At 45.1% G+C, this 27,598-nt stretch overlaps 1 protein-coding gene across 1 annotated transcript; it reads left to right on the plus strand.

Moving 5' to 3' along the window:
* The first annotated feature begins 330 nt into the window (after positions 1 to 330).
* On the plus strand, positions 331 to 27,332 carry LOC145348551 (interferon-induced very large GTPase 1-like). Its single transcript, XM_080196745.1, has 2 exons — positions 331 to 581; positions 21,605 to 27,332. Exons 1-2 carry the CDS (start codon positions 331 to 333, stop codon positions 27,330 to 27,332), a joined length of 5,979 nt encoding a protein of 1,992 aa, XP_080052871.1.
* The last annotated feature ends 266 nt before the right edge of the window (positions 27,333 to 27,598 follow it).

Below are 27,598 nucleotides of genomic sequence, written 5' to 3' on the forward strand. Positions count from 1 at the left end.
CAGTTTCAGAGCCTTGTAAGTTGTGTCTATAAAAACAGAGGCTCCAGAGCACTGTTTGACTGAGGGGAGAGCTTTTGGAGTGAGGAGAACCAGGCAGCAGATGCTACAACGGAGAGTGCGGATTGGTGAGTAAGTGTTATTTTTTTCTTTTTGTTCTTGGTATTATAGTTGTTGCTAGACACTACAATAGTGTTTCTGTGTAACTTCTGTGGTTTATAGTTTGAAAAGATTATATTCGGTAGTAATGAGGAGCAGGAAAGAAGGGCTCGAGAGAATTGGATATAATCTGAAACAAAACATCTTTAAAAGTTTAATTTAAAGGGTTAAGACATGACAGGTGAGCTCCAAGCTGTGGTTTGCTCCTCTTACTCTATGTGGCAGGCTGGGGACAGTTTCAGTCCCCTGGGTCAGCATGTGGGCAAGAAGTATCTCCAGATACAATCCCTGGAAGCTCGAGTTTCAGAGCTGGAGCGGCGGCTGGAGAGTCTGTGGAGCATCCACGAGTCAGAGAGTATCATGGATAGCCCATATAGAGAGGTGGCCACACTGCAGGCTCAGGCTCCACAGCAAGAAGAGAACGGGTGACCACCAGACAGAGGAAGAGAGATAGAGAGGTAGTGCAGGAATCTCCTGTGGCCATTCCTATCAAGGGCTGAAGGGCCTGTACTGTGTTGTACTGTTCTATCTTTCTATGTTTCTAATCTTAGTTAGGCTGCACTTGGAATATAGTGTTCAATTCTGGTTGCAGAAGGATGTGGAGGCTTTGGAGAGGGTAAAGAAAAGATTTACCAGGATGTTGCCTGGTATGGAGGGCATTAGCGATGAGGAGAGGCTGGAGAAACTTGGTTTGTTCTCACTGGAGCGAAGGAGGTTGAGGGTCGACCTGATAGAAGTCTACAAAATTATAAGAGGCATGGACAGAGTGGATAGGCAGAAGCTTTTTCCCAGGGTGGAAGAGTCAATTACTAGGGGCATAGGTTTAAGGTGTGAGGGGCAAGGTTTAAAGGTACAGGGCAGATTTTTTACACAGGGGTGGGTGCCTGGAACTTGTTGCCGGGGCAGGTAGTGGAAATGGATACTGTAGTGACTGTTAAGGGGCGTCTTGACAAATACGTGAATAGGGTGGGAATAGAAGGATATGAACCCCGGATGGGTTGGGGGTTTTAGATCAGGCAGCATGGTCGGTGCAGGCTTGGTGGGCTGAAGGGCCTGTTCCTGTGTTGTAATTTTCTTTCTTTTTTGATGCTAAAAGAGGTGGCGGGGGAAATAGCAAATGCACAAGGTGGTAATTTATCAAAATTCACTTCTCTGGGGTGGTCCCGCAGATTGCAAAACAGCAAATGTGATGACACTGTTTAAAAAAGGAGATAGACAAAAGGTGGGTAACTATAGGCTGGTTAGCTGAACGTGCTTGAATCTATCATCAAGGAAGAAATAGCAAGACATCTGGATATAAATGGTCCCATTGGTAAGATGCAGCATTGGTCCATGAAGGACAGGTTTGACTAATTTAGTGGACTTCTTTGAGAACATTACATGTGCAGAGGACAATGGGGAACCTGTGGATGTGGGGTACCTGGATTTCCAGAAGGCATTTGACAAGATGTCGCACCAAAGACTGCTACATGAGATAAAGGTGCACAGTGTTACGAGTAATGTATTAGTATGGATAGAGGATTAGTTAACAACAGAAAGCAAAGTGTGGGATAAATTAGTGTTTTTCTGGTTGGCGATCAGTGACTAGCGGTGTGCTTCAGGAATCAGTGTTGGGACCGCAATTGTTTATGATTTAGATGATTTGGAGTTGGGGACAAAGTGTAGTGTGTCAAAATTCGCAGATGACACTAAGATGAGTGGCAGAGCAAAGTGTGCAGAGGACACTGAAAGTCTGCAAAGAGATGTAGATAGTCTAAATGAGTAGGAAACATTCTGGCAGATGGAGTACAATGTTGGTAAATGTGAGGTCATCCATTTTGGTAGGAATAACAGCAAAATGGACTATTATTTAAATGGTAAAAAATTGCAGTGTGATGCTGTGCAGAGGGACCTGGGTGTCCTTGTGCAGGAATCTCAAGGAGTTGGTTTGCAGGTACAGCGGGTAATTAAGAAGGCAAATGGAATTTTGTCCTTCATTGCTAGAGGGATGGAGTTTAAAAACAGCGAGGTTATGTTGCAGCTGTATAAGGTGCTGGTGGGGCCACACCTGGAGTACTGTGTCCAGTTTTGATCTCCTTACTTGAGAAAGGATGTACTCGTACTGGAGGGGGCGCAGAGGAGATTCACTTGGTTGATTCTGGAGTTGAGAGGGTTGGCTTATGAGGACAGACTGAATAGACTGGGGCTGTACTCATTGGAATTCAGAAGAATGAGGGGAGATCTTATAGAAACATGTAAGATTATGAAGGGACTAGATAAGATAGAAGCAGGTAAGTTGTTTCCACAGGCAGGTGAAACTAGAACTAGAGGGCATAGTCTCAAAATAAGGAGGAGCAGATTTAGAACTGAGTTGAGGAGGAACTTCTTCACATAAAGGGTTGTGAATCTGTAGAATTTCCTGCAGTTGAGGCTAACTGATGGAATGTTCTTAACGCAAGGATAGATAAATTTTTGAACAGTAAAGGAATTAAGGATTATGGTGAGCGGTTGGGTAAATAATCATGATCTTTTTGAATGGCGGAGCAGGCTTGAGGGGTGAGATGGCCTACTCCTGTTCTAGTTCTTATGTAACCACACTGTTCCAGGTCACCAACCTGATGAAGAACCCAACATCCCTACTTGCTGTTTGCTGCCCATTAACCAGTTCTCTATCCTTGCTAATACACCACCCTGACACCATGGGCTCTTATCTTATGACTTAACCTTTTGTGAGGTAGTCCAAATACAACATCTATTGGTTCCCCTCTATCCATTCTGGTTGAGATTTCCTCAAAAAGCTCTAACAAATTAGTCAGAAATGATTTCCCTTACATGAAGCCATGCTGACTGTTTGATTAGGTTATGATTTTTCAAATCCTTAATAATGGATTATTTTGTTTCTCTGTGGGATATTTTCCTGCCTTTTCTCTGACTGCCAATGATTTTGCTTCTTGCAGCTAAAGCACTATTTTCCCAATGCTGAACAGCTCTTCTCTTAAGCCTGCTGCCCTCTGCGCTATTTACATCTGCCCTTTGTGATTGCTCGGCTCTTTTGGCTTGGACATTTTGTCAGCATAATAGAACAAAAAAAATTACAGCACAGGAACAGGCCCATCGGCCCTCCATGCCTGTACCCACCATGCTGCCCGACTAAACTAAAACCCCCTACCCTTCCAGGGACCATATCTCTCTATTCCCATCCTATTCATACATTTGTCAAGACACACCTTAGAAGTCACTATTGTATCTGCTTCCACTACCTCCCCCGGCAATGAGTTCCAGGCACCCACCACCGTCTGTGTAAAAAACTTGCCTCGTACATCTCCTTTAAACCTTGCCCCTCGCACCTTGAACCTATGCCCCCAAGTAATTGACTCTTCCACCCTGGGAAAAAGCTTCCGACTATCCAATCTGTCCATGCTCCTCATAACCTTGTAGATTTCTATCAGGTCGCTCCTCAACCTCTGTCGTTCCAGTGAGAACAAACCAAGTTTCTCCAACCTCTCCTCATGGCTGATGCCCTCCATATCAGGCAATATCCTGGGAAATCTTTTCTGTACCCTCCCCAAAGCCTCCAAATCCTTAATATGTCTCATGATTTAGAATTGAAGAATCTTACAGTGCAAAAAGAGGCCAGTCGGCCCATTGAGCATGTGAGAATACCAGTCACACCCAGGCCCTATCCCGGTTACCTCACGTATTTACCCTGCTCATCTCCCTGACACTAAGGGGCAATCTAGTGTGGCTGATACATCTATCCTGCATATTTTTGGATTGTGGGAGGAAACCCACGCAGGCATGGCGAGAACTTGCAAACTCCACACAGTCACCCAAGGCCAGAATTGAACTTGGGTCCCTGGCGCTATGAGGCAGCAATGGTAACCACTGTGCCGCCCAGTAGAATATAACAAAAATTAGTCTAACTTTTACCAATTACAAGACGTAAACATGACACAGTGTATTTCTTAACAGCTAGCTCCCTCTGTTGTTCCAATTTAAAAGCAATACCCCACAGACATACACCCACCCTCCTTCAGAGTTAGTTAGCATTAAAACACATATGCTCATGTGATATTAGATTTTCATCCTTTTAATACTCCTGGACAGAGATCCTGACAGCAGTTTTCACAGAAGGATATATACTTAAACAGCAAAACCTCAGATAGGCAAACTTAGTCTCTGGCAGCTTCTAGTCTCCCGACTTCAAAGAGGGGCAAAAAAGGGGAAAAACTTGTGCCTCATGTGTCTCGTGATGATCTATTTGTCAGGGTATGTCTAACTTGACTTTTACACATGTTAATGTGATCTAGTGCACCTCTGGTTTTTAATTGTCCAAGCTTGAATCTTTCAGGAGCCTGTCTCCAGGAAGAATTGTTGCTTCGCATTTAGGCTGAGCTAATTCCAGCATACCTTCCTTTTTGGCCAATTTCTATGCTTTTAAATAATATGTTTATATTTTAGCTGCTGTGTTTGTATTTCTGGCTTCACAGTTGTTTATAGTTGGTTCCCTTCCAATTATTATTTTTTTCCTCAAGAAATCACAGGCTGCTGCTTTCTTTAGCCACTGGACCAGTAATTGTATTACTATCATTATTACTGGCCTTTATAGCGAGGGGGATAGAATATAAAAGCAGGAAGGTCTTGTTACGACTGTACAGGGCACCGGTGAGGCCACAGCTGGAGTACTGTGTGCAGTTTTGGTTGCCGCACTTACACAAGGACATTTTGGCCTTGGAGGGAGTGCAGAGGAGGTTCACTAGGCTGATACCGGAGGTGAGGGGGTTGGACTATGAAGAGAGGCTGAATAGACTGGGTCTGTACTCGTTGGAGTTTAGAAGGATGAGGGGGGGATCTTATAGAGACGTATAAGATAATGAAGGGGATGGATAGGGTAGAGGTAGAGAGATTCTTCCCGCTCAGAAAGGACAGCAGGACTAGAGGGCACAGCCTCAAGATAAGGGGGGCGCAGTTTAGAACGGAGTTGAGGAGGAACTTCTTCACTCAAAAGGTGGTGAATCTCTGGAATTCTCTGCCCGTTGAAGTGGTGGAGGCTGCCTCGCTAAATATATTTAAGACACGGGTAGATAAGTTTTTGGTAGGCAAGGGAATTAAGGGTTATGGGGAGAAAGCGGGAAAGTGGAACTGAGCCACTACAGATCTTATTGAATGGCGGGGCAGGCTCAAAGGGCTAGATGGCCTACTCCTGCTCCTATTTGTTATGTTCTTATGTTCTTATCCTTATATGTGCCACTGTCTGATCTGAAATTCTCAGCTGGCTTTGTAATCATTTTCAACAGCCAAGTGCTAGCAGTCACATGTTTTCTTTGAACTTGCAAAAGGCTGGACAGCGACCAGAATAGAATTGACAGTGACCAGAATAGAACCAAAAGTGAAATATGCATTGATATAAAAGCAAACACTCATCATTGAAAAGGTTCATTTAGAAATCCTGAGCTACGCTGTCCACTGAAAAAGACAACTGGTCAATCTGGTAATTCTATTTTGTTATTTGCATTGAACCATCTATTCTTGACTTACTGCTGTCACTTAGCTCTCCTTCTGTCTCACCTTCCTTTGTGTTTATCTCTATCTGAGTGTGCTATCCAGTGTGGGAAGGTTTGTTCGAATCTACCACTCTATCTCAGTCTTTGTCACTGTCTCTGCCTTTCTATCTCATTATGCTGTGTGTGCCACTCAGTGCCACATTCCCCTTTGGCGATGCCCATCTCCCTTTGTCTGATCTGAAATTTGTGTAAAGATTATTGACGTGACTCTGCAGCAAACCAACCGAGACTTTCTAAGTCTAGCAAATGTGTGAACATTGAGCAGGCTAAAATAGAAAAGGAGCTGTTTTGGTGAAAGAGTGAAATGGGGACAGTGATAATAAAAGAGAAATAGTCAATGCTGGAAAAACTCAGCACGTTAACAGCATCTGCAGAGAGAAACCAAGTTAATGGTTCAAGTCAATAATCTTCCATCAGAATTGTTTGAAAACACGTGTCAAAGTCGGGTTAGCAAATAATTTTTGATCCGATTTGAAATTGACCAACATGTGAATCTGCCTGGTGGTACCATACAGATACCATCAGCTTTAGTACCTGAGGCTGATTGGATGAAATTTTGGGAGCAGAATATTGGAGTGGTCTGTGCCGTCTTCCACTGAAAGCATCTGAAAGTAGAAATGATCTGACTAACATGTTGCAGGATGGCTCCGAGATTGAGTGAGAGGGCACACAGATTCTCAGGCACAACATTGGAGATGTTGTTGTGTGGAATCCACAGGAAGAAAGCTGCCTTGTATCCACAGAGGGAAGAAATTTGTCTCAAAATCTTGCTTGTCCCTCCCCCAGCATTTGCTGCTGCTCTGCCTGGTCTAATGTTCCTCCCTCCCAAACCTTCTGCAGACCGAGAGCAATGCCCAGAACAACATGCCAATGATCAAGCCTCGGTCCTTGGTGACACCTATAAGATGGAGTCCATACTGTAGAGCAATTCAATTAGCTCCGTTTCCTCACTATATCCCTGCAGGCTTACTTAACTCATCCAAGTTCCTTTTGAAATCATGAATTGAATCCACCAACCCCGTTGTCAGTTATTTGCAGGTCAATACCACTCATTCTTCCTCACATCCCTTTCCCAAAACCTAAATCTGTGTCCCCTAGTCCTGATATTTACAGCTTTTCTTTGTTATCCAAAACTGTCATAATCTTGTACATCTCAGTCAAATTCCCCTCAATCTCTTTTGTTGAAAGGAGAACAGCAGCTTTGCACAGACTGTTCTAGTGCACGTCTGATTTTTAATTGTGAGAAGCTGGGAGTTTGGTGGATGAAAGCAACCTCTTTTTAAAATTTAGTGCTTTTCAAGTTAAGGTGCTAAACTGGGTGAAGGCTAATTACAACAATATTAGGCAGGAATTCAAGAATGTAGATTGGGGCCAGATGTTTGAGGACAAATCAACATCTGGCATGTGGGAGGCTTTCAAGTGCAAGTTGATAGGGATTCAGGACCGGCATATTCCTGTAAGGATGAAGGATAAGTATAGCAAGTTTTGGGAACCTTGAATAACGAGAGACATTGTGAGCCGAGTCAAAGAGAAAAAGGAAGCATTTGTCAAAGTTAGGAGGCTGGGGACACACAAAGCAAGTGTAGAATACAAGGAAAGTAGAGAGAAACTTAAACAAGGAGTAAGAAAGGCTAAAAGCATTGACCAGAAGGATTAAGGAAAATCCCAAGGATTTTTATACATATATAAAGAGCAAGAGGGTAGCCAGGGAGAGGATTGGCCCACTCAAGAGTCAGGGAGGGAATCTATGCATGGAACCAGAGGAAATGGGTGAGATATTAAATGAGTACTTTGCATCAGTATTCACCAAAGAGAAGGACTTGATGGATGATGAGTCTGGGAAAGGATGTGTAGATAGTTTGAGTCATGTTGAGGTCAAAAAGGAGGAGGTATTGGGATTCTTGAGAAACATTAAGATAGACAAGTCTCGAGGGCCTGATGGAATAGACCCCAGAGTACTGAGAGAGGCAAGGCAGGAAACTGCTGGGGCCTTGAGAGAAATCTTTGTATCCTCACTGGCTACAGGGGAGTTATGATGTGGAGATGCCGGCGTTGGACTGGGGTAAACACAGTAAAACGTCTGACAACACCAGGTTTAAGTCCAACCGATTTATTTGACAGCTAGTGAGTTTACTGTCAAATAAATCAGTTGGACTTAAACCGGGTGTTGTCAGACTTTTTACAGGGGAGTTCCCAGAGGAATGAAAAATAGCCAATGTGGTTCCTTTGTTTAAGAAGGGTAGCAAGAATAATCTAGGTAATTACAGGCCGGTGAATCTTACAACAGTGATAGGGAAATTAATGGAGAGGATTCTTCAAGACAGGATTTACTCCCACTTGGAAATAAGTGGATGTATTAGTGAGAGGCAACATGGTTTTGTGAAGGGGAAGTCGTGTCTCACGAACTTGATCGAGTTTTTTGAGGAAGTGACGAAAATGATTGAGGGTAGGGCAGTGGATGTTGTCTACATGGACTTCAGTAAGGCCTTTGACAAGAAGGTGAAGTTGCATGGGATCAGAGGTGAGCTGGCAAGGTGGATACAAAACTGGTTCAGTCAAAGACAGAGGGTAACCGTGGAAGGGTGTGTTTCTGAATGGAGGGCTGTGACAAGTAGTGTTCATGATGTGGATATACTCACGTTGGACTGGGGTAAACACAGTAAAAAGTATGACAACACCAGGTTTAAGTCCAACGATTTATTTGATAGTAAACTCACAAGCTTTCGGGGTTTGTCCCTTCGTCAGGTGAATGGAGAGTTCTGGCCTCAGACAGGGCACATAAAGCACAGACAGTTTACAGATTACTGATTAGAATGCGAATCTTTACATCTAACCTGCTGTTCAAGTCCTAAAGCGGCCGACAATGTGAGTGGAAGGAGCACTGATCACAGGTTAAAGAGATGTGTATTGTCTCCAGACAGTACAGTAAGTGAGGTTTTGCAAACCCAGGCGAGTCACGGGGGTTACAGATAGTGCGACATGAACCCAAGATCCCTGTTGAGACCGTCCTCATGTGTGTGGAACTTGGCTGTCAGTCTCTGCTCAGTGACTCTGCGCTGTCGTGTGTCGTGAAGGCCGCCTTGGAGAATGCTTACCCGAAGGTCAGAGGCTGAATGCCCGTGACCACTGAAGTGTTCGCCAACAGGAAGGGAACAGTCTTGCCTGGTGATTGTCGAGCGATGTTCATTAAGAACATAAGAACATAAGAACATAAGAAATAGGAGCAGGAGTAGGCCATCTAGCCCTTCGAGCCTGCCCCGCCATTCAATAAGATCATGGCTGATCTGTTGTGGCTCAGTTCCACTTTCCCGCCCTCTCCCCATAACCCTTAATCCCCTCTCTTATCAAAAACCCATCAACCCGCTTCTTAAAAATATTTAGCGAGGCAGCCTCCACCACTTCAACGGGCAGAGAATTCCAGAGATTCACCACCCTTTGAGTGAAGAAGTTCCTCCTCAACTCCGTTCTAAACCGCCTCCCCTTTATCTTGAGGCTGTGCCCCCTAGTCCTACTGTCTTTTTTGAGCGGGAAGAGTCTTTCCACCTCTATCCTATCCATCCCATTCATCATCTTATACGTCTCAATGAGATCTCCCCTCATTCTTCTAAACTCTAGCGAGTACAAGCTAGTCATTCATCCGTTGTCGTAGCGTCTGCATGGTCTCCCCAATGTACCATGCTTCGGGACATCCTTTCTTGCAACGTATCAGGTAGATAATGTTGGCCAAGTTGCAAGAGTATTTACCATGTACCTGGTGGATGGTATTCTCACGTGTGATGATGTCATCCATGTTGATAATCCGACATGTCTTGCAGAGGTTGCTGTGGCAGGGTTGTGTGGTATTGTGGTCACTGTTCTCCTGAAGGCTGGGTAGTTTGCTGCGAACAATTGTCTGTTTGAGGTTGTGTGGTTGTCTGAAGGCAAGGAGTGGGGGTGAGGGGATGGCCCTGGCGAGATGTTCGTCTTCATCAATGATATGTTGAAGACTCCGGAGAAGATGTCGTAGCTTCTCCGCTCCGGGGAAGTACTGGATGACGAAGGGTACTCTGTCCACCATGTCCCGTGTTTGTCTTCTGAGGAGATTGGTGCAGTTTTTTGCTGTGGCGCATCGGAACTGTCGATCTATGAGTCGAGCACCATATCCTGTTCTTATGAGGGCATCTTTCAGGGTCTGGAGGTGTCTGTCACGATCCTCCTCATCTGAGCAAATCCTGTGTATATGGAGGGCTTGTCCATAGGAAATGGCTTCTTTAACATGTTTAGGGTGGAAGCTGGAGAAGTGGAGCATTGTGAGATTGTCATTGTGAGATGACATTTTCTTCCTTTGGCCTCATGGTGAACAATCACTGAAACAACTATATGATGACATCAACAAGTTCCACCCCACCATCAGACTCACCATGGACTATTCCCCAGAATCAGTTGCATTCTTGGACACACGGTCACCTCAGCACCTCACTGTACCGCAAGCCCACAGACAATCTCACAATGCTCCACTTCTCCAGCTTCCACCCTAAACATGTTAAAGAAGCCATTCCCTATGGACAAGCCCTCCGTACGCACAGGATTTGCTCAGATGAGGAGGATCGTGACAGACACCTCCAGACCCTGAAAGATGCCCTCATAGAACAGGATATGGCGCACGACTCATAGATCGATGGTTCCGACACACCGCAGCGAAAAACCGCACCGATCTCCTCAGAAGACAAACACGGGACACGGTGGACAGAGTTCCCTTCGTCGTCCAGTACTTCCCCGGAGCGGAGAAGCTACGACATCTTCTCCAGAGTCTTCAACATATCATTGACGAAGACGAACATCTCGCCAGGGCCATCCCCTCACCCCCACTCCTTGCCTTCAGACAACCACACAACCTCAAACAGACAATTGTTCGCAGCAAACTACCCAACCTTCAGGAGAACAGTGACCACAATACCACACAACCCTGCCACAGCACCTCTGCAAGACATGCCGGATCATCAACATGGATGACATCATCACACGTAAGAATACCATCCACCAGGTACATGGTAAATACTCTTGCAACTTGGCCAACATTGTCTACCTGATACGTTGCCAGAAAGGATGTCCCGAAGCATGGTACATTGGGGAGACCATGCAGACGCTACGACAATGGATGAATGAACATCGCTCGACAATCACCAGGCAAGACTGTTCCCTTCCTGTTGGCGAACATTTCAGTGGTCGTGGGCATTCAGCCTCTGACCTTCGGGTAAGCATTCTCCAAGGCGGCCTTCACGACACACGACAGTGCAGAGTCGCTGAGCAGAGACTGATAGCCAAGTTCCACACACATGAGGACGGTCTCAACAGGGATCTTGGGTTCATGTCGCACTATCTGTAACCCCCGTGACTTGCCTGGACTTGTAAAACCTCACTTACTGTACTGTCTGGAGACAATACACATCTCTTTAAACTGTGATCAGTGCTCCTACCACTCACATTGTCAGCCACTTTAGGACTTGAACAGCAGGTTAGGTGTAAAGATTCGCATTCTAATCAGTAATCTGTAAACTGTCTGTGCTTAAGAATAAGAAATAGGAGCAGGAGTAGGCCATCTAGCCCTTCGAGCCTGCCCCGCCATCCAGTAAGATCATGGCTGATCTGTCGTGGCTCAGTTCCACATTCCCGCCCTCTCCCCATAACCCTTAATCCCCTTGCCTATCAAAAACCTATCAACCCGTGTCTTAAAAATATTTAGCGAGGCAGCCTCCACCACTTCAACGGGCAGAGAATTCCAGAGATTCACCACCCTTTGAGTGAAGAAGTTCCTCCTCAACTCCGTTCTAAACCGCCCCCCCTTTATCTTGAGGCTGTGCCCTCTAGTTCTACTGTCCTTTCTGAGCGGGAAGAGCCTCTCCACCTCTATCTTATCCATCCCATTCAACATGTTATACGTCTCAATGAGATCTCCCCGCATTCTTCTAAACTCTAACGAGTACAAGCCTAGTTTATTCAGCCTCTCCTCATAGCTCAACCCCCTCAACTCCGGTCTCAGCCTAGTAAACCTCCTCTGCACTCCCTCCAAGGCCAAAATATCCTTGCGTAAGTGCGGCGACCAAAACTGCACACAGTACTCCAGCTGCAGCCTCACCAGTGCCCTATACAGCTGCAGCAAGACCTCCCTACTTTTATATTCAATCCCCCTCGCTATGAAGGCCAGCATCCCATTCGCCTTCCTGACCACCTGCTGCACCTGCAAGCTGGGTTTTTGCTACTCATGCACAAGGACCCCGAGGTCCCTCTGCACCGTCGCATGCTGCAGTTTTTTGCCACGTAAGTAATAGTCCTTCCTACCATTCTTCCTACCAAAGTGGACCACCTCACATTTGCCAACATTAAATTTCATTTGCCAGTTCCTGGCCCATTCGCCCAGCCTATCTAGATCCTTCTGCAGACACTCCACACCCTCCGCACAATTTGCCGTTCCACCAATCTTGGTGTGCTTTATATGCTCTGTCTGAGGCCAGAGCTCTCCATTCACCTGACGAAGGGACAAACCCCAAAAGCTTGTGAGTTTACTATCAAATAAATCGGATGGACTTAAACCTGGTGTTGTCAGACTTTTTACAAGTAGTGTTCCTCAGGGATCAGTGCTGGGACCTTTGCTGTTTGTAATATATATAAACGATTTGGAGGAAAATGTCACTGGATTGATTAGTAAGTTTGCAGGCGACACAAAAGGTTTTGCGGATAGCGACAAGGACCATCAGAGGCGACAGCAGGATATAGATCAGTTGGAGACTTGGGCAGAGAGATGGCAGATGGAGTTTAATCCAGACAAATGTGAGTAATGCATTTTGGAAGGTCTAATACAGATAGGAAATATACAGTAAATGGCAGAACCCTTAAGAATATTGATAGGCAAAAGGACCTAGGTGTACAGGTACACTAGTCACTGAAAGTGGCAATGCAGGTGGAGATGGTAGTTAAGATGGCATACGGCAATGCTTGCCTTCATCAACCGGGGTATCGAGTTTAAAAATTGGCAAGTCATGTTGCAGTTTTATAGAACCTTAGTTAGGCTGCACTTGGAATACAGTGTTCAATTCTGGTTGCCACACTACCAGAAGGATGTGGAGGCTTTGAAGAGGGTACAGAAAAGATTTACCAGGATGTTGCCTGGTATGGAGGGCATTAGCTATGAGGAGAGGTTGGAGAAACTTGGTTTGTTCTCACTGGATTGACGGAGGTTAAGGGGAGACCTGATAGAAATCTATAAGACTGTGAGAGGCATGGTGGATAAAGTGGATCATCAGAAGCTTTTTTCCAGGTGGAAGAGTTAATTACTAGGGGGCATAGAACAAAGAACAAAGAAAATTACAGCACAGGACCAGGTCCTACGGCCCTCCAAGCCTGCACCGAACATGCTGCCCGACTGAACTAAAACCCCATACCCTTCCGGGACCATATCCCCCTATTCCCATCCTATTCATGTATTTGTCAAGACGTCCCTTAAAAGTCACTACCGTATCGCTTCCACTACCTCCCCTAGCAACAAGTTCCAGGCACCGACCATTCCCTGTGTAAAAAAAAATCTCCCTCGTTCATCTTTTTTAAACCTTGCCCCTTGTGTGGCTTCTGTATGTGTGGTTTCTGTATGATGTGGGAACTGGTGGACCCCAGGGTCCTTCCCAGTGACCATGTCTGCAGTAAGTGCAGGTTGCTGGAGGAGCTCCAGCTCAAGGTAAATGAGCTGGCCTCTGAGCTACAGACACTGAGGCTCATCAGGGGGAGAAAGGGTGCCATTGTCAATGGGGTGCAAGTGACATCCACCCCCCCTAGACTGGCTAACTCTAAGGGTCAGGAACAAGAGGGGGCTGCTGAGAGGAGGAAGGAGGGTGGGGAGAGGAGGCCTCAGCCTCTCAAGCTGCATAACAGGTTTGAGGTTCTTGCTTCCAGTCTGGAAGAGGACGAGGCAGGTGAGGTCGGTGAGTAAACTGCACACGGTACAGTGATGCAGCAGGACATAGGCAAAGAGAAGGTGAAAAGGAACGTAGTTGTAATTGGGGATAGTGGGGTGAAGGGTATTGACACTGTCCTTTGTCACAATGACAAAGTGCACAGAAGGGTGTGTTGTCTGCCTGGTGCTCGGGTACGGGATGTCGCAGCTGGGCTGCAGAGGAACCTGGAGTGGGAGGGTGAGAATCCGGTCGTTGTGGTACACGTGGGTGCCGACGACGTAGGCAAAATGCGAACTGAGGATCTGGGGAGGGAGTATGAAAAGCTGGGAATGGAATTAAAAAGTAGAACCGACAAGGTGGTTATCTCTGGGCTACTGCCTGAACCGAGTGCAGACGGGCGTAAGGTTGATAAGATTAAGGAAGTGAATGGGTGGCTCAGGGATTGGTGTGGGAGGAATGGGTTTGAATTTATGGGGCATTGGCATCAGTATTGGGGTAGGTGGGACCTGTTCGGGTGGGATGGGGTTGGTCTGAACCGTGCTGGGACCAGAGTGCTGGCAAATCGAGTAAAGAGGACTATAGACAGGGCTTTAAACTAATTAGGGGGGGGAGGGTGCGAGGGTAGGTGACATTACAGGGTCTAAAGTTAAGGAGACGGTACAGGTAAGGGAAGAGGCCGAGGATGTCCCAATAATAAAGGGAGTAGGGGGCGTGAGTATGGTTGGTGGCGTTCCGGCAAATAGGATCCAGGTGAAGGCTGGGATGAAGGCACTTTATCTGAATGCACAAAGCATTCGGAATAAAGTGGATGAGCTGGTGGCGCAGATCGGCACAAATGGATACGATCTGGTGGCCATTACAGAGACGTGGCTGCAAGGTGACAGGGACTGGGAGCTGAATGTCCAGGGGTATCAAGTGTTTAGGAAGGATAGGCGGGAGGGAAAAGTTGGGGGCATAGCTCTGCTGATTAACCATAGCATCAGGGTGGTAGCAAGGGATGATATTGGAGCCAAGGAGCAGAGGGTGGAATCGTTGTGGGTGGAGATTAGGAACAGCAAAGGGAGGAAGACGCTGGTGGGTGTCGTCAAGAGGCCCCCGAATAATGATCTGGAGGTGGGGCGGGCTGTTAACGCGCAAATAAGTGCGGCGTGCAGGAATGGGACGGCCGTAGTTATGGGGGATTTCAATCTACATATAGATTGGTCGACCCATGTTGGACGCAGTGGGCTCGAGGAGGAGTTCTTGGAATGCTGCCGGGATAGTTTCCTGGAACAGTGTGTGTTGGAGCCGACGAGGGAGCGAGCTATCTTGGATCTGGTGCTATGTAATGAGGCGGGTAGAATTAGGGACCTTGCGGTGAAGGATCCTCTTGGGAAGAGTGATCATTGTATAGTGGAGTTTCTGGTGCAGATGGAGGAGGAGAAAGTGGGTTCCCGGACGCGCGTCCTTTGTTTGAACAGAGGGGAGTATGGTAGGATGAGAGAAGAATTGGCGAATGTGGACTGGGGAAACGCGTTGGAAGGTAGGTCTGCTGAGGAGCAGTGGAGGATCTTTAAGGAGATCTTTCTTGGTGCTCAGCTGAAATTTATTCCAATGGTCAAAAAGGACCGTAGGAGGAGAGGTAATAAGCCGTGGATAACGAAGGAGGTGAAGGAAAGTGTTAAATTAAAAGCGGAGGCGTTTAGAGTAGCTAAGAGTAGTGGGCGAGAAGAGGATTGGGAGAGGTTTAAATGTCAACAAAGATTGACAAAGAAGTTGATAAAGAAGGATAGGAGAAACTATGAAGCTGGGCTAATGCTTAATATAAAAAAGGATAGCAAGAGTTTTTATAAATATATAAAAAGGAAGAGGCTGGCTAGGGTGAACGTTGGTCCCTTAGAGGATGAGAAGGGGGACTTAGTGGTAGGGGATGGGGATACGGCTGAGGTCTTGAATAACTTTTTTGTTTCGGTCTTCACGGAGGAGGACGTGAATAATTTGTCGGGTGTTAGAGATGGAAAGGTGGTAGGACTGGAGGGTCTCGATGATATTACTGTTACTAGAGAGGCGGTGCTCGACAGACTGGAGGGACTGATTGTGGACAAGTCTCCAGGACCAGATGGAATGCATCCGAGGGACCTGAAAGAAATGGCGGAGGTGATAGCGGATGCCTTGGTGGTTATTTTCCAGACGTTGCTGGATTCCGGGGAAGTGCCGGAAGATTGGAAAACGGCTAATGTTATGCCATTGTTTAAGAAGGGTGCCAGGCAAAAGGCAGGGAATTATAGGCCGGTTAGTTTAACGTCTGTTGTAGGTAAAATGTTAGAATCCGTCATCAAGGAGGAAATAGCTAGGCATCTTGAGGGGAACTGCTTGATAGAGCAGACACAGCACGGTTTCGTTAAAGGGAAGTCGTGTCTGACAAATTTACTGGAGTTCTATGAGGATGTGTCTAGGGCAGTGGATAGAGGAGAGCCGGTGGATGTGGTCTTTCTTGATTTTCAGAAGGCGTTTGACAAGGTACCTCACAAGAGGTTATTGCAGAAGGTCAGGGGGCATGGAGTTGGGGGTAGGGTGTTAGCGTGGATAGAGGACTGGTTGTCAAATAGGAGGCAGAGAGTGGGGGTCAATGGGTGCTATTCGGATTGGCGGATGGTGACTAGTGGAGTGCCCCAGGGCTTGGTGCTGGGGCCTCAGCTATTTACCATTTATATAGATGATCTGGAGGAGGGAACCGAGTGTAGGGTGTCGAAATTTGCTGATGACACCAAGATTGGTAGAACGGCAAATTGTGCGGCGGGTGGGGAGAGTCTACAGAAGGATCTAGATAGGCTGGGCGAATGGGCCAGGAAACGGCAAATGGAATTTAATGTTGGCAAGTGCGAGGTGGTCCACTTTGGTAGGAATAATGGTAGGAAGGGTTATTACTTACGTGGCGATAAACTGCAGCAGGCAACGGTGCAGAGGGACCTCGGGGTCCTTGTGCATGAGTAGCAAAAACCCAGCTTGCAGGTGCAGCAGGTGGTCAGGAAGGCGAATGGGATGCTGGCCTTCATCGTGAGGGGGATTGAATATAAAAGTAGGGAGGTCTTGCTGCGGCTGTATAGGGCACTGGTGAGGCCGCAGCTGGAGTACTATGTGCAGTTTTGGGCGCCGTACTTACGTAAGGATATTTTGGCCTTGGAGGGAGTGCAGAGGAGGTTTACTAGGCTGATGCCAGAGTTGAGGGGGTTGAGCTGTGAGGAGAGGCTGAATAAATTAGGCTTGTACTCGTTAGAGTTTAGAAGAATGAGGGGTGATCTCATTGAGACGTATAAGATGATGAATGGGATGGATAGGATAGAGGTGGAGAGACTCTTCCCGCTCAGAAAGGATAGTAGGACTAGGGGGCACAGCCTCAAGATAAAGGGGAGGCGGTTTAGAACGGAGTTGAGGAGGAACTTCTTCACTCAAAGGGTGGTGAATCTCTGGAATTCTCTGCCCGTTGAAGTGGTGGAGGCTGCCTCGCTAAATATTTTTAAGACGCGGGTTGATGGGTTTGTGATAAGAGCGGGGATTAAGGGTTATGGGGAGAGGGCGGGAATGTAGAATTGAGCCACGACAGATCAGCCATGATCTTATTGAATGGCGGGGCAGGCTCGAAGGGCTAGTTGGCCTACTCCTGCTCCTATTTCTTATGTTCTTATGTTGTACCTTAAAGCTGTGCCCTCTAGTAATTGACTCTTCCACCCTGGGAAAAAGCTTTTGACTATCCAATCTGTCCATGCGTCAGATAACCTTATAGACTTCTTTAGGTTTAAGGTGCGAGAAGCAAGGTTTAAAGGAGATGTACGAGGCAGATTTTTTACACAGTAGTGGGTGCCTGGTACCCTTTGCTGGGAGAGGTAGTGAAAGCTGACTTTTAAAGGGTGTCTTGACAAGTACATGAAGAGGATGGGAATGGAGGGATATGGTCCCCGGAAGTCAGGCAGCATGTTTGGTGCAGGCTAGGAGGGCTGAAAGTCTGTTCCTGTGCTGTAATTTTCTTGTTCTTTGTTCTTAAGTTTCCTAGATAAACAAACTCTTTACCGGACAGCAGCTGAAATAGTCAATTGAGTAGATAGTTTCATCTGGATTCTGTAGCTGCGGAAGAACAGACATTTCTCTGAGTCTCAGGTAGCATGAAAACAGGAGCCTGAGTGCAACTTAAAAAACAGCGCAGCTCGGACAGGGTGAAAAGCTGGGAGTTTGGTGAGTGAGGAAGTTCAGGACAGAAGGTACGACATTCTTTTTCTACCATTTTTAGCCTCCAGTATTTAGTTCTTATTTGGTCCAGAGGAATAAGCTGATTGGTGAGTAATTATTCTACTTATAATAGTTTGTAAATTTAATTTATGGGTGGGGGTGGGGAGGGAGCTCAGCCAAATGCATCCTTTGGCACGTGGGAAGTGGGAGGCACCATGTGCCCCAGATAAACACATCTGCAGGGGGTGTTATCAGCTGCAGAAGCTTGAGATCCAGGATTTGGTGCTTGGGTGGTGACTGGAATCAATGTGGTTAAGTCATGAGGCTGGTGGTTATCTGGATAGCACATTTAGGGAGGTGGTCACAGCCAGGTTAGGAGCATCACTAAGGTAATGTGAGAGATCCAAGCAGGTTGTGCAGGAGTGTCCTGAGTTGATATTGCTCACTAATTTCTTTAGTTTTGGATACGTGGTGAGGTGTGCAGAAGGACCATGGTGCTGTGACACCACGGGTGGCTGAGCTGCAGGAGGGGAGAAAGAAAGGTGGAAGAGTGATAGGGGATTCTTCAGATAAATGTACAGTCAGGCGTTTCTGTAGCTGTAGTCATGACTCATGGATTTATTTTTATTGTTCATGCAATACCGCCATCACTGGCTAGGCCAGAATTTGTTGCTAATCCCTAATTGTCTTTAAGGAGGTGGCAATGAGCTGCCTTTTTGAACTATTGCAGTCATTGTGGTGTGGGTACACCCATAGTGCTGACATGAAGGGACTTCCAGGATTTTTGTCCAGCGACAGTGAAAGAAAGGTGATATATTTCCAAGTCAGGATAATGAGTGGCTTGGAGGGGATCATTCAGGTGGTGTGTTTCCATGTATCTGTTGCCCTTGCCCTACCAGATGGTATTGGGTTTGGAAGGTGCTGTCTAAGGAGTCTTGGTGAGTGCATGTTGTCGATGGTACACACTGCTGCCACTGTGCATCAGTGGTGGAGAGAGTGAATGTTTGTGGAAATGGTGCCAATCAAGCGGGGCTGCTTTGTCCTGGATGGTGTTGAGCTTCTTGAGTGTTGTTGGATTTGCACCTATCCAGGCAAGTGGAGAGTATTCCATCACACTCCTGGCTTATTCCAATAGGTTTTGGGGAGTCAGTAATGAGCTACTAGATTGCTAGCCTCTCATCTGCTCTTGTAGTTACAATATTTATATGGCTAGTCCAGTTCAGTTACTGGTCAATGGTAATCTCCAGGATGTCTGTAATGAGGGATGCAGCAATGGTGCCATTGAATGTCAAGGGCCAATGGTTAGATTCTCTCTTGTTGGAGATGGTCATTGTCTGGCACTTGTGTGGCATGAAGTTTACTTGCCAATTATCAGCCCAAGCCTGGATATTGTCTAGGTCTTGCTGCATTTGGACCTGGATTATATCTGTTACTGAGGAGTTGTGAATGATGCTGAACGACGCAGTGAACATCCCCACATCTGACTTATGATGGAGGGAAGGTTATTGATGAAACAGCTGAAGATGGTTGGACCGAGGACATGACCCTGCAGTGATGTCCTGGGACTGAGAGTTTGACCTCCAAGAACACCAACCACTTTCCTTTGCGCTGGGTATGACTAACCAGCAGAGAGATTACTCACTGATTCCCATTAACTTCAGTTTTGCTAGGGCTCCTTAATTCTATATTCAGTCAATTGTTGCCTTTCTAACCAGGGCAGTAATTTTCACCAATTGTTGGGGTAAGTTTAGGGCCCATCAAGGACAGTAATGGGAAGTGTGTGTGGAGTCGAAAGAGATAGGAGAGGCGCTAAATGAATATTTTTTGTCAGTATTCACACAGGAGAAAGACAATGTTGTTGAGGAGAATACTGAGATGCAGACTATTAGACTAGACAGGACCAAGGTTCATGGGGGGGGTGGGGTGCGGGTGTTAGCAATTCTGGAAAGTCTGAAAATAGATAAGTCCCCTGGGCCAGATGGGATTTATCCTAGAATATTCTGGGAGGCTAGGGAGGAGATTGCAGAGCCTTTAGCTTTGATCTTTAGATCCTCATTGTCTACAGGAATAGTGCCAGAAAACTGGAGGATAGCAAATGTTGTCCCCTTGTTCAAGAAGGGGAGTAGAGACAACCCTGGTAATTATAGACCTGTTATCCGTCTTTGTACAATTATATTCTTTTTCTTTAATACTGCTATAACATTTTGACTGAACCATTTTTCTTTCTCATTGGAATGTATCAATTATCTTTATTCTGAAATACTCAAATGTTTGCCACTACAGTAATATAGAGACACAAGGAGTGATTAGGGACAGTCAGCATGGCCTTGTGGGTGGAAATTCATGTCTCATAAATTTGAGTTTTTTGAAGGAGTAACCAAGAAGATAGATAAGGGCAGTGTAGTTGATATTGACTACATGGACTTTAGCAAGGTACCGCATGGTAGATTGCTGCATAAGGTTAAATCTCACAGCATCCAGGGTGAGGTATCAAATTGGATACAAAATTGGCTTCTTGACAGAAGCCACAGGGTGGTTGTAGAGGGTTGTTTTTCAAACTGGAAGCCTGTGACCAGTGGTGTGCCTCAGCGATCAGAGCTGGGTCCACTGTTATTTGTCATTTATCTGAATGATTAGGATGAGAATATGGGAGGCATGGTTAGTAAGTTTGCAGATGACACTAAGTTTGGTGGTATGGTGGATGGTGAGGTAGGTAATCTCGAACTTCAGTGGGATCTTGATCAATTGGGCCAGTGGGCTGACAAATGGCAGATGGAATTTAATTTAGGCAAATGCGAAGTGACACATTTTGGTAGATTGAACCAGGGCAGGACTTACTCAGTTAATGGTGGGGTGTTGGGGAGAACAAAGAGATCTAGGGGTACATGTTCATGGCTCCTTGAAAGTGGAGTCACGAGTGGACAGAGTGGTGAAGAAGGCATTCAGCATGCTTGGTTTCATTGGTCAGAACATTGAATATAGGAGTTGGGATGTCTTGTTGAAGTTGTAGAAGACATTGGTAAGGCCACACTTGGAAGACTGTGCGCAGTTCTGGTCACCCTATTATAGAAAGGATATTATTAAACTAGAAAGAGTACAGAAAAGATTTACAAGGACGCTATCAGGACTTCATGGATTGAGTTATAAGGAGAGGCTGGATAGATTGGGACTTTTTTATCTGGCGCATAGAAGGCTTGAGAGGTGATCTTATAGAGGTCTCTAAAATAATGAGCAGCACAGATCAGCTGGATAGTCAATATCTTTCCTCAAAAATTAGGGAGTCTAAAACTAGAGGGCAAAGGTTTAAGTCTAAAATACTAGTCTTTGACCAACTCACCTCTCCCTCAAACTGAATGTAAAATTCAATCGTATTATGATCACTACTGCCTATGAAAGATAACCATGAGGTTATCATATCTTCCACGATCATCCTCAAGACCGGTGCCCCCCTGCACAATGTAAACATTTTTTTATTGCACTTAATGATCAAATTTGTTTATGTCAATTAGTGCAGCTATTTACATCTGATAACTTTGTTTTCAAATGTCCACAGCTATTCCCATGCCTTGAACACCGATCGCTCTCAATCCACGTGGTGAGAGGACAGGATTGGCCAGCAAAGGACACAAACAGGAACCTCAAACTTGCTAGCGACATTAAACACCAGCCTGCCTTTCCAGTACATCACAGGACAGAAACCCAGGCCCTGGATTAGGCACAGAGCAGAAACCCGGGCTCTGGATAAGATACAGGACAGGAACCCGGGCTCTGGATAAGACACAGGACAGGAACCCGAGCCCTGGATAAGACACAGGACAGAAACCCGAGCCCTCGAGAAGACACAGGACAGGAACCCGAGCCCTCGAGAAGACACAGGACAGGAACCCGGGCCATTCAGATATTCATCAGCAAAGTTTTACAGTGTGCCACAGGGAAATACATCACGGACGTAGATAAAGTGTACTTGACAGTGCGAATATCAGATCTGCTACAGCCTCAAGAAATGATACGGAGTCTGGATTTTCCAAGCATTTCATCAGTCTTGCAGCAGCTGAGTGACATCCCTAGCAATAAGGAAACGTTAACCATCTCCAGTTTCGAAGAAGCAGAAGAATACATCAAGAAACTGGTGAGAAAATTGAAGGGGCTGGAGGTTGGGAATGAAATCCATAGCAATGTCTGCAGTGAGCTGGGAAAAGCATTGTTTAAACTGCAGCAGTTCTACAAACAAACTGGAGATCAGTACATATCTATCCTCTTGACTGCACTTCTGCACCCAGTGTCCTATGAACCGAGTGGAATACTGAATCAACCTTTAACAGAGGATGACCGTAAATATCTGATCTCTCAGTTAGATAAGATTGAAACCTACAGAAGTGAGATGAAGACAATGAATGTGACGCAATGTCAAGCCTTCCTGCTCTACACAGCACTGACTGCTGGAGTCACTGAGACACAAAATAAAGATCCCAGAACAGTATTGCAGATAATGTGTGCAGAAATTAACCAAGAGCTGACTCCGCAAGTCCGTGATGCAGTGATGACCCCATGTGGAATCTTTTTATCAGACGTGGAGCTTCTAAAAGTAACATTACAGAATTTATCAGCAGACAAAGATTCATCTGAAGACAGAGAACCGCTGGTGAGATCCGAATACCTCAATCAAAAGGAGAAAACCACCATCAAACACACAGATTATTTCAGGGATAGAACTGAGCAATCCCACGTATCTCATAATGATAGGCCACCCCAAATTGTTAATGACTTGGGATTACAAAATTATTATCCTCACAAATTGTCACTAAACTTCATGAGGGAGATTTGCTGGGATAAACTGAAGGACAATAAGCCAACTCAGCTGAAAGATGTCCCTTGGCATTTTCTCCAAAAAATCCTTTCTGCCAACTCAGTGGCAAGGAATCCTGAATGGCCACTTGCTCAGCAATCAGAAGGTCAGACTGATACTGAGGAAGGTTTCAGTGGTTTCTTTGAAGAAAGGCAAACTGAGATTTTGGGGATTAATCCTCTCGATATTATTGCTGCAGTTTTCCTCTGTGCAGATGGCTTGCTGCAACAGGAGCTGATGTTGAAGATGTCCCTGTGCCAGTTTGCATTACCTTTTCTGCAGCCAGATTGGAATAGTGCAGCAAAGGAGGGGGATGGATCTGGTGTCACTCTCCTCCTCTGGGCCATGCGGTCTATTGTCAAAAAATGGTGCCCAGAATCCCTTATAAGCAGCAATAGCTTCCGGCAGGAGCCCATTGTAACTGCAGCCATGCCAACCATTTCCTTCATCAGACTTGGAAGGTGCACGATCTCCAAGTCCAAAATTCTCAACCTCACCTTGAGCCAGACACAGCTGCAGCAAAATATCTTCCTGCACTCCGAGATGGAATATGGGAATGTTCCCCGTGGAATATCGGATGGACTCGCTGAGGTCTGCTGGTATCTTCCTTCTGGGAAAAGAAACCTGGACATATTCCCTGAGGCTGTTGCATTCATTAACCTCCGAGGCAGTGCTGAAATGTACCACAGCAACACTCACTTTCTTGCTCAAGTCTCTGCTGCCCTCTTTATTTTCATTGATGTAATTGGTGAGACAGAAAGAAAGTTCCTCGCTTCTCTCACACAGTCACCAGCAATGTTCTTTCTCATAATTAACTCCAATAGCAGTCAGCAAAAAATAACACCAGGACAGACAAAGAAACTATTCGAAGATCTAAGGCTAAAATCTACACAATGCATTGTTCGGACAAATATGAATGATGCAAAACTTGTTGAAAATATTTGTTCCAGAATAAAACAAATGATTCAAACTCATAAAAGAGAGCAGAGCTTCCTGAACCTGGAGCAAATGGCTAAGATTGCGAGGAATAGTGGGATTGAGGTCGATGAAAATGATCCTAAAATACAACAAGGCAAACAACAGGCTTCTAGTATATTGAGACAACTTAACCCTGGACCCATTAATGAATACAAAAGGAGAGTTTTACCTTTCCATGGGAAGCCTTGGCAAGATTGGTCTCAAGCTGAGAAGGAGAGGTCCCGCATGAAACTCCGTGGGGATAAGAGCACAGAAGAATATAAATATGAATTGGACCAAAAGAAGAAAATAATTCGAGAAGCTCAGCGCAAGCAGCGTCTATCGGAGGAGCTGAGGAAATTCATTACGGTGCTAACATCAACTTGTGGAGAAGAGAGAGTTTTATTTCTACAGTGGTTGAAGTTGAATCTGGACAATAAATCAAGAGAATTAATGTCAAAGTTACGTGATGAGTATAAAAAGCTAAACAAAGATTCAAAGCAGAAGGTGAGTGAACTGAAGGATTTGGATCAGAAGATGTCTGATAGTTCCCTTGGACTCGAGCACTTCATGAGGGAACTTGGCCAGGTTTATGAGATTTCAGTGACAACAGATAGTGGCAAAGCAAAAAGAGCGGCAGACCCGAACATCTTGAGGTTACCGGATGTTGCGGCTGAACTATTGCTGGACGGGTTCCCGTTGGAACTTGTTGATGGAGATGTTTCCAATATTCCTGTTCAATGGGTCACTGCAGTCATGAATGAAGTGACGAAGAAGGTGGGAAATGCTTCCCGTGTGTTTGTGGTAACAGTGATTGGTGTCCAAAGTACAGGGAAGTCCACGCTCCTAAATACAATGTTTGGTTTGCAGTTTGCTGTGAGTAGTGGCAGGTGTACACGAGGAGCCTTCATGCAGTTTATCCAAGTTACAGGGAGCCTGGCAACAGATCTGGGCTGTGACTTTGTCCTGGTAATTGACACTGAGGGGCTGAAAGCTCCAGAACTCGCAACTCTTACAGACAGTTACGAGCACGATAATGAACTGGCAACATTTGTAATCGGGTTAAGCAATTTAACTTTAGTAAATATGGGAATGGAAAATCCCACAGAGATGAAAGACGTTTTGCAGATTGTCGTCCATTCCTTAATTCGTATGAAACAAACAGGAAAAGGGCCAATCTGTCAGTTTGTCCACCAGAATGTTGGAGATGTGTGTGCACATGATCAGAATCTGAGGAGTCGTCAGAAACTGCTGGAACAATTGGATCAAATGACAAAAGCTGCAGCAAAACTGGAGAAGTTAGACCAAATAAAATTCTCCGATGTGATGGACTATGATCCTGATAAGAGCAACTGGTACATCCCTGGTCTGTGGCACGGCACCCCCCCGATGGCTGCAGTCAATTCTGGATACTGTGAACAGGTCTTTGAACTGAAGAAGTGTCTACTTCGTTGTTTATCAGAACGTGGCCGATCTGACAGAGCTTTAACAATTCCAGACTTTATCAAATGGATGACTGGGCTTTGGGATCAGGTGAAAAATGAGAATTTCATTTTCAGTTTTCAGAATAGTCTGGTTGCTGAGGCTTATAACCAGCTCTCCATGAAGTACAAAGACTGGGAATGGGAACTCCGCAAATTTGCACATTCATGGGCAACTGAAGCTGAGAACAGAATGAACAATGAAAAAGGTAATCTAAAACAACTGCTCCCAAAACTGGAATTGGCGATCAGGAAAGAGGTTGACAGGAGAAAGCACAGCACCCTTAATAAACTAATGGCACACTTTGAAAGTGGTGCTGATAATGTACAGCTGATGGAGAAATATAAGGAGCAATTTAAGCTAAGCATTTCCACAGTGTGTAGCCAGCTTCAGGACAATTTAATACAGAAATGTAAGGATACTCTCAACAGACTCATGGGATTACAGGAAGTGGATGCTATTTGGAATGAATGTACTAAGCAAATTGAAAAACAAGTCAAGGACCTTTTACAATGGTGCAAAGAAGTTCAGCTGGAGTTAGGTGATGAGGAACTGAAAACTGAATTTGAAGACATGTGGCGTGATACACTCTCCAAACTGAACTATCAGCCGTGCGCAGAGAAAAACATTGAAGTGGAAATTGAAAATCTCCTGAGAGACGACACAAAAACACAAGGGAGAGTGATTAATAACAAACTGGAAAGTGAACCCCTCTCTCAGCTCGGGGCCCAGAGCTTTCAGATTGATGAGAAACACATCAATGTATTTACGATGACCAAGTTTAAGAGATTTGCAACATCTGTCCAACAATCAGATCTTAAACGGGCGGGACTAATATCAAAGTCACTCGAGACTGAATGCAGGCAGCATATTGATAAAATTACAAAAGTGGACATGGATTATGATAATAAATATTGCATTGAATTTTTGGACTATATGGAGGAAAAAATCAACAAGATTTCAGATTCAAAGTTTAAAATGAGTGAGATTTTCAGGGCAGAGTTTAAACTTCACATGTGTGGTTATGCAGCACCAAGGTTCAGGGCCATGCAGACCAGGTTTATCAATAAACACGATCCACGGAACAGACTGGAAAGCAAAAAAGATCAATACTTTGACCTTTTCATGGATAATTACAAAGAACAGGATCAGAATCAAAAACAAGCAGAACGATTTGCAAGGTCTTGTTTCATGCCAGCTGTCAGAGATGCCATACTGGAAGAACTCAGCATGAAAATTGTAGACAATATGAGAAAGACAGACACTGAGGGAAAGTACAAGCTTCGCAATAACTTCATTGTGGAACTTCTGGTGCATTTAAAACAAAAGAGCAGCTTTGAAGATTATTACAGATATCTCACTGACTTTGAGAATTTTGCAAAGAACTGGCTCCATGATCGAGTTATTGCATATTGCAAAGAACGAGTTAACAGAAAGATGAGGTTTACACATCTCGCAAAAGAAATTCTCACAGAGATCAGTAATCATACAAAAGAGGTTGTTAAAGATGCAGTGTCCCAAAATATTTCTGGAAATGTTCAGCATTTCCTTGATTTGTTTGTTGAACAGTTAAAGACAAGAATCACAATGTCCAAAGATGAGATGAACCTCGTTCTATTCCAGAGTGACAGCAATGCCAACAAATTTGCAGAAGCAGTTCTACCATTCATTGCAGAGGTTGAGAAGATTCTCCTCAGTGACATAACAGGCTGGGATGTTAAAGCGAAGATTGAAACATTATCTGTAAAACCAAATGAGGAACTATTTAAAGGGTTATTCAGCTGCACACGGAAATGTCCTTTCTGTCGTGTTTTTTGTGAATCAGAGACCGTTGAGCACACGGAGCATTTCAGTAAACAGCACAGACCAGAAGGACTCAATGGTTATCGATGGGAAAAAAGTAAGTTTCTTTCAGTGGATATTTGTACAGCTGCAGTAGCGAGCAATTCAAGATTAAAAAATAAAGACACAAATGATGAATGGGTACCCTACAAAGATTACAAGAAAGTCAATGATTACTACAAATCCTGGATTATTCAACGGGATCAAACTGCAGAGGCAACATCCTATTGGAAAAAAGTTTTCTACATGTTCAATAAGGATTTTGCTAATAGATATGGAGCAAATCCTGCAGAGATTGGTGCTGCCTGGGACATTGAGTGGGAGAAAGTGAAGGAAGATTTGAACAAAACGTATAACACAAACATTCAGTCTCTATAAGGTCCTTTTCAATGACATCTAATTGGACAATCTTCAATTCATTGCAAATTATAGTGTGTGTGTGGAAACCAGGGTAAGATTTCATTACAGCAAAAATTCAAATATCATTATCTTAAATTAAAGATTAGAAGAAATGTTTTCAACTAAAGAATAATTAAATTGAGGAATACTCTAGGGAAGAAAGGGAGGGGACATTGTAAACTGGTTCAAGAAAGAGGTATGTTTCTGATGAGAGGTCAGGGATGTGGTGAGAGGGATTGAGGAAT

This window comes from Carcharhinus amblyrhynchos, chromosome 1 (assembly GCF_965287045.1).
Source record: "Carcharhinus amblyrhynchos chromosome 1, sCarAmb.v2.hapA, whole genome shotgun sequence".
In the NCBI taxonomy this organism is placed as follows: Eukaryota; Metazoa; Chordata; class Chondrichthyes; order Carcharhiniformes; family Carcharhinidae; genus Carcharhinus; species Carcharhinus amblyrhynchos.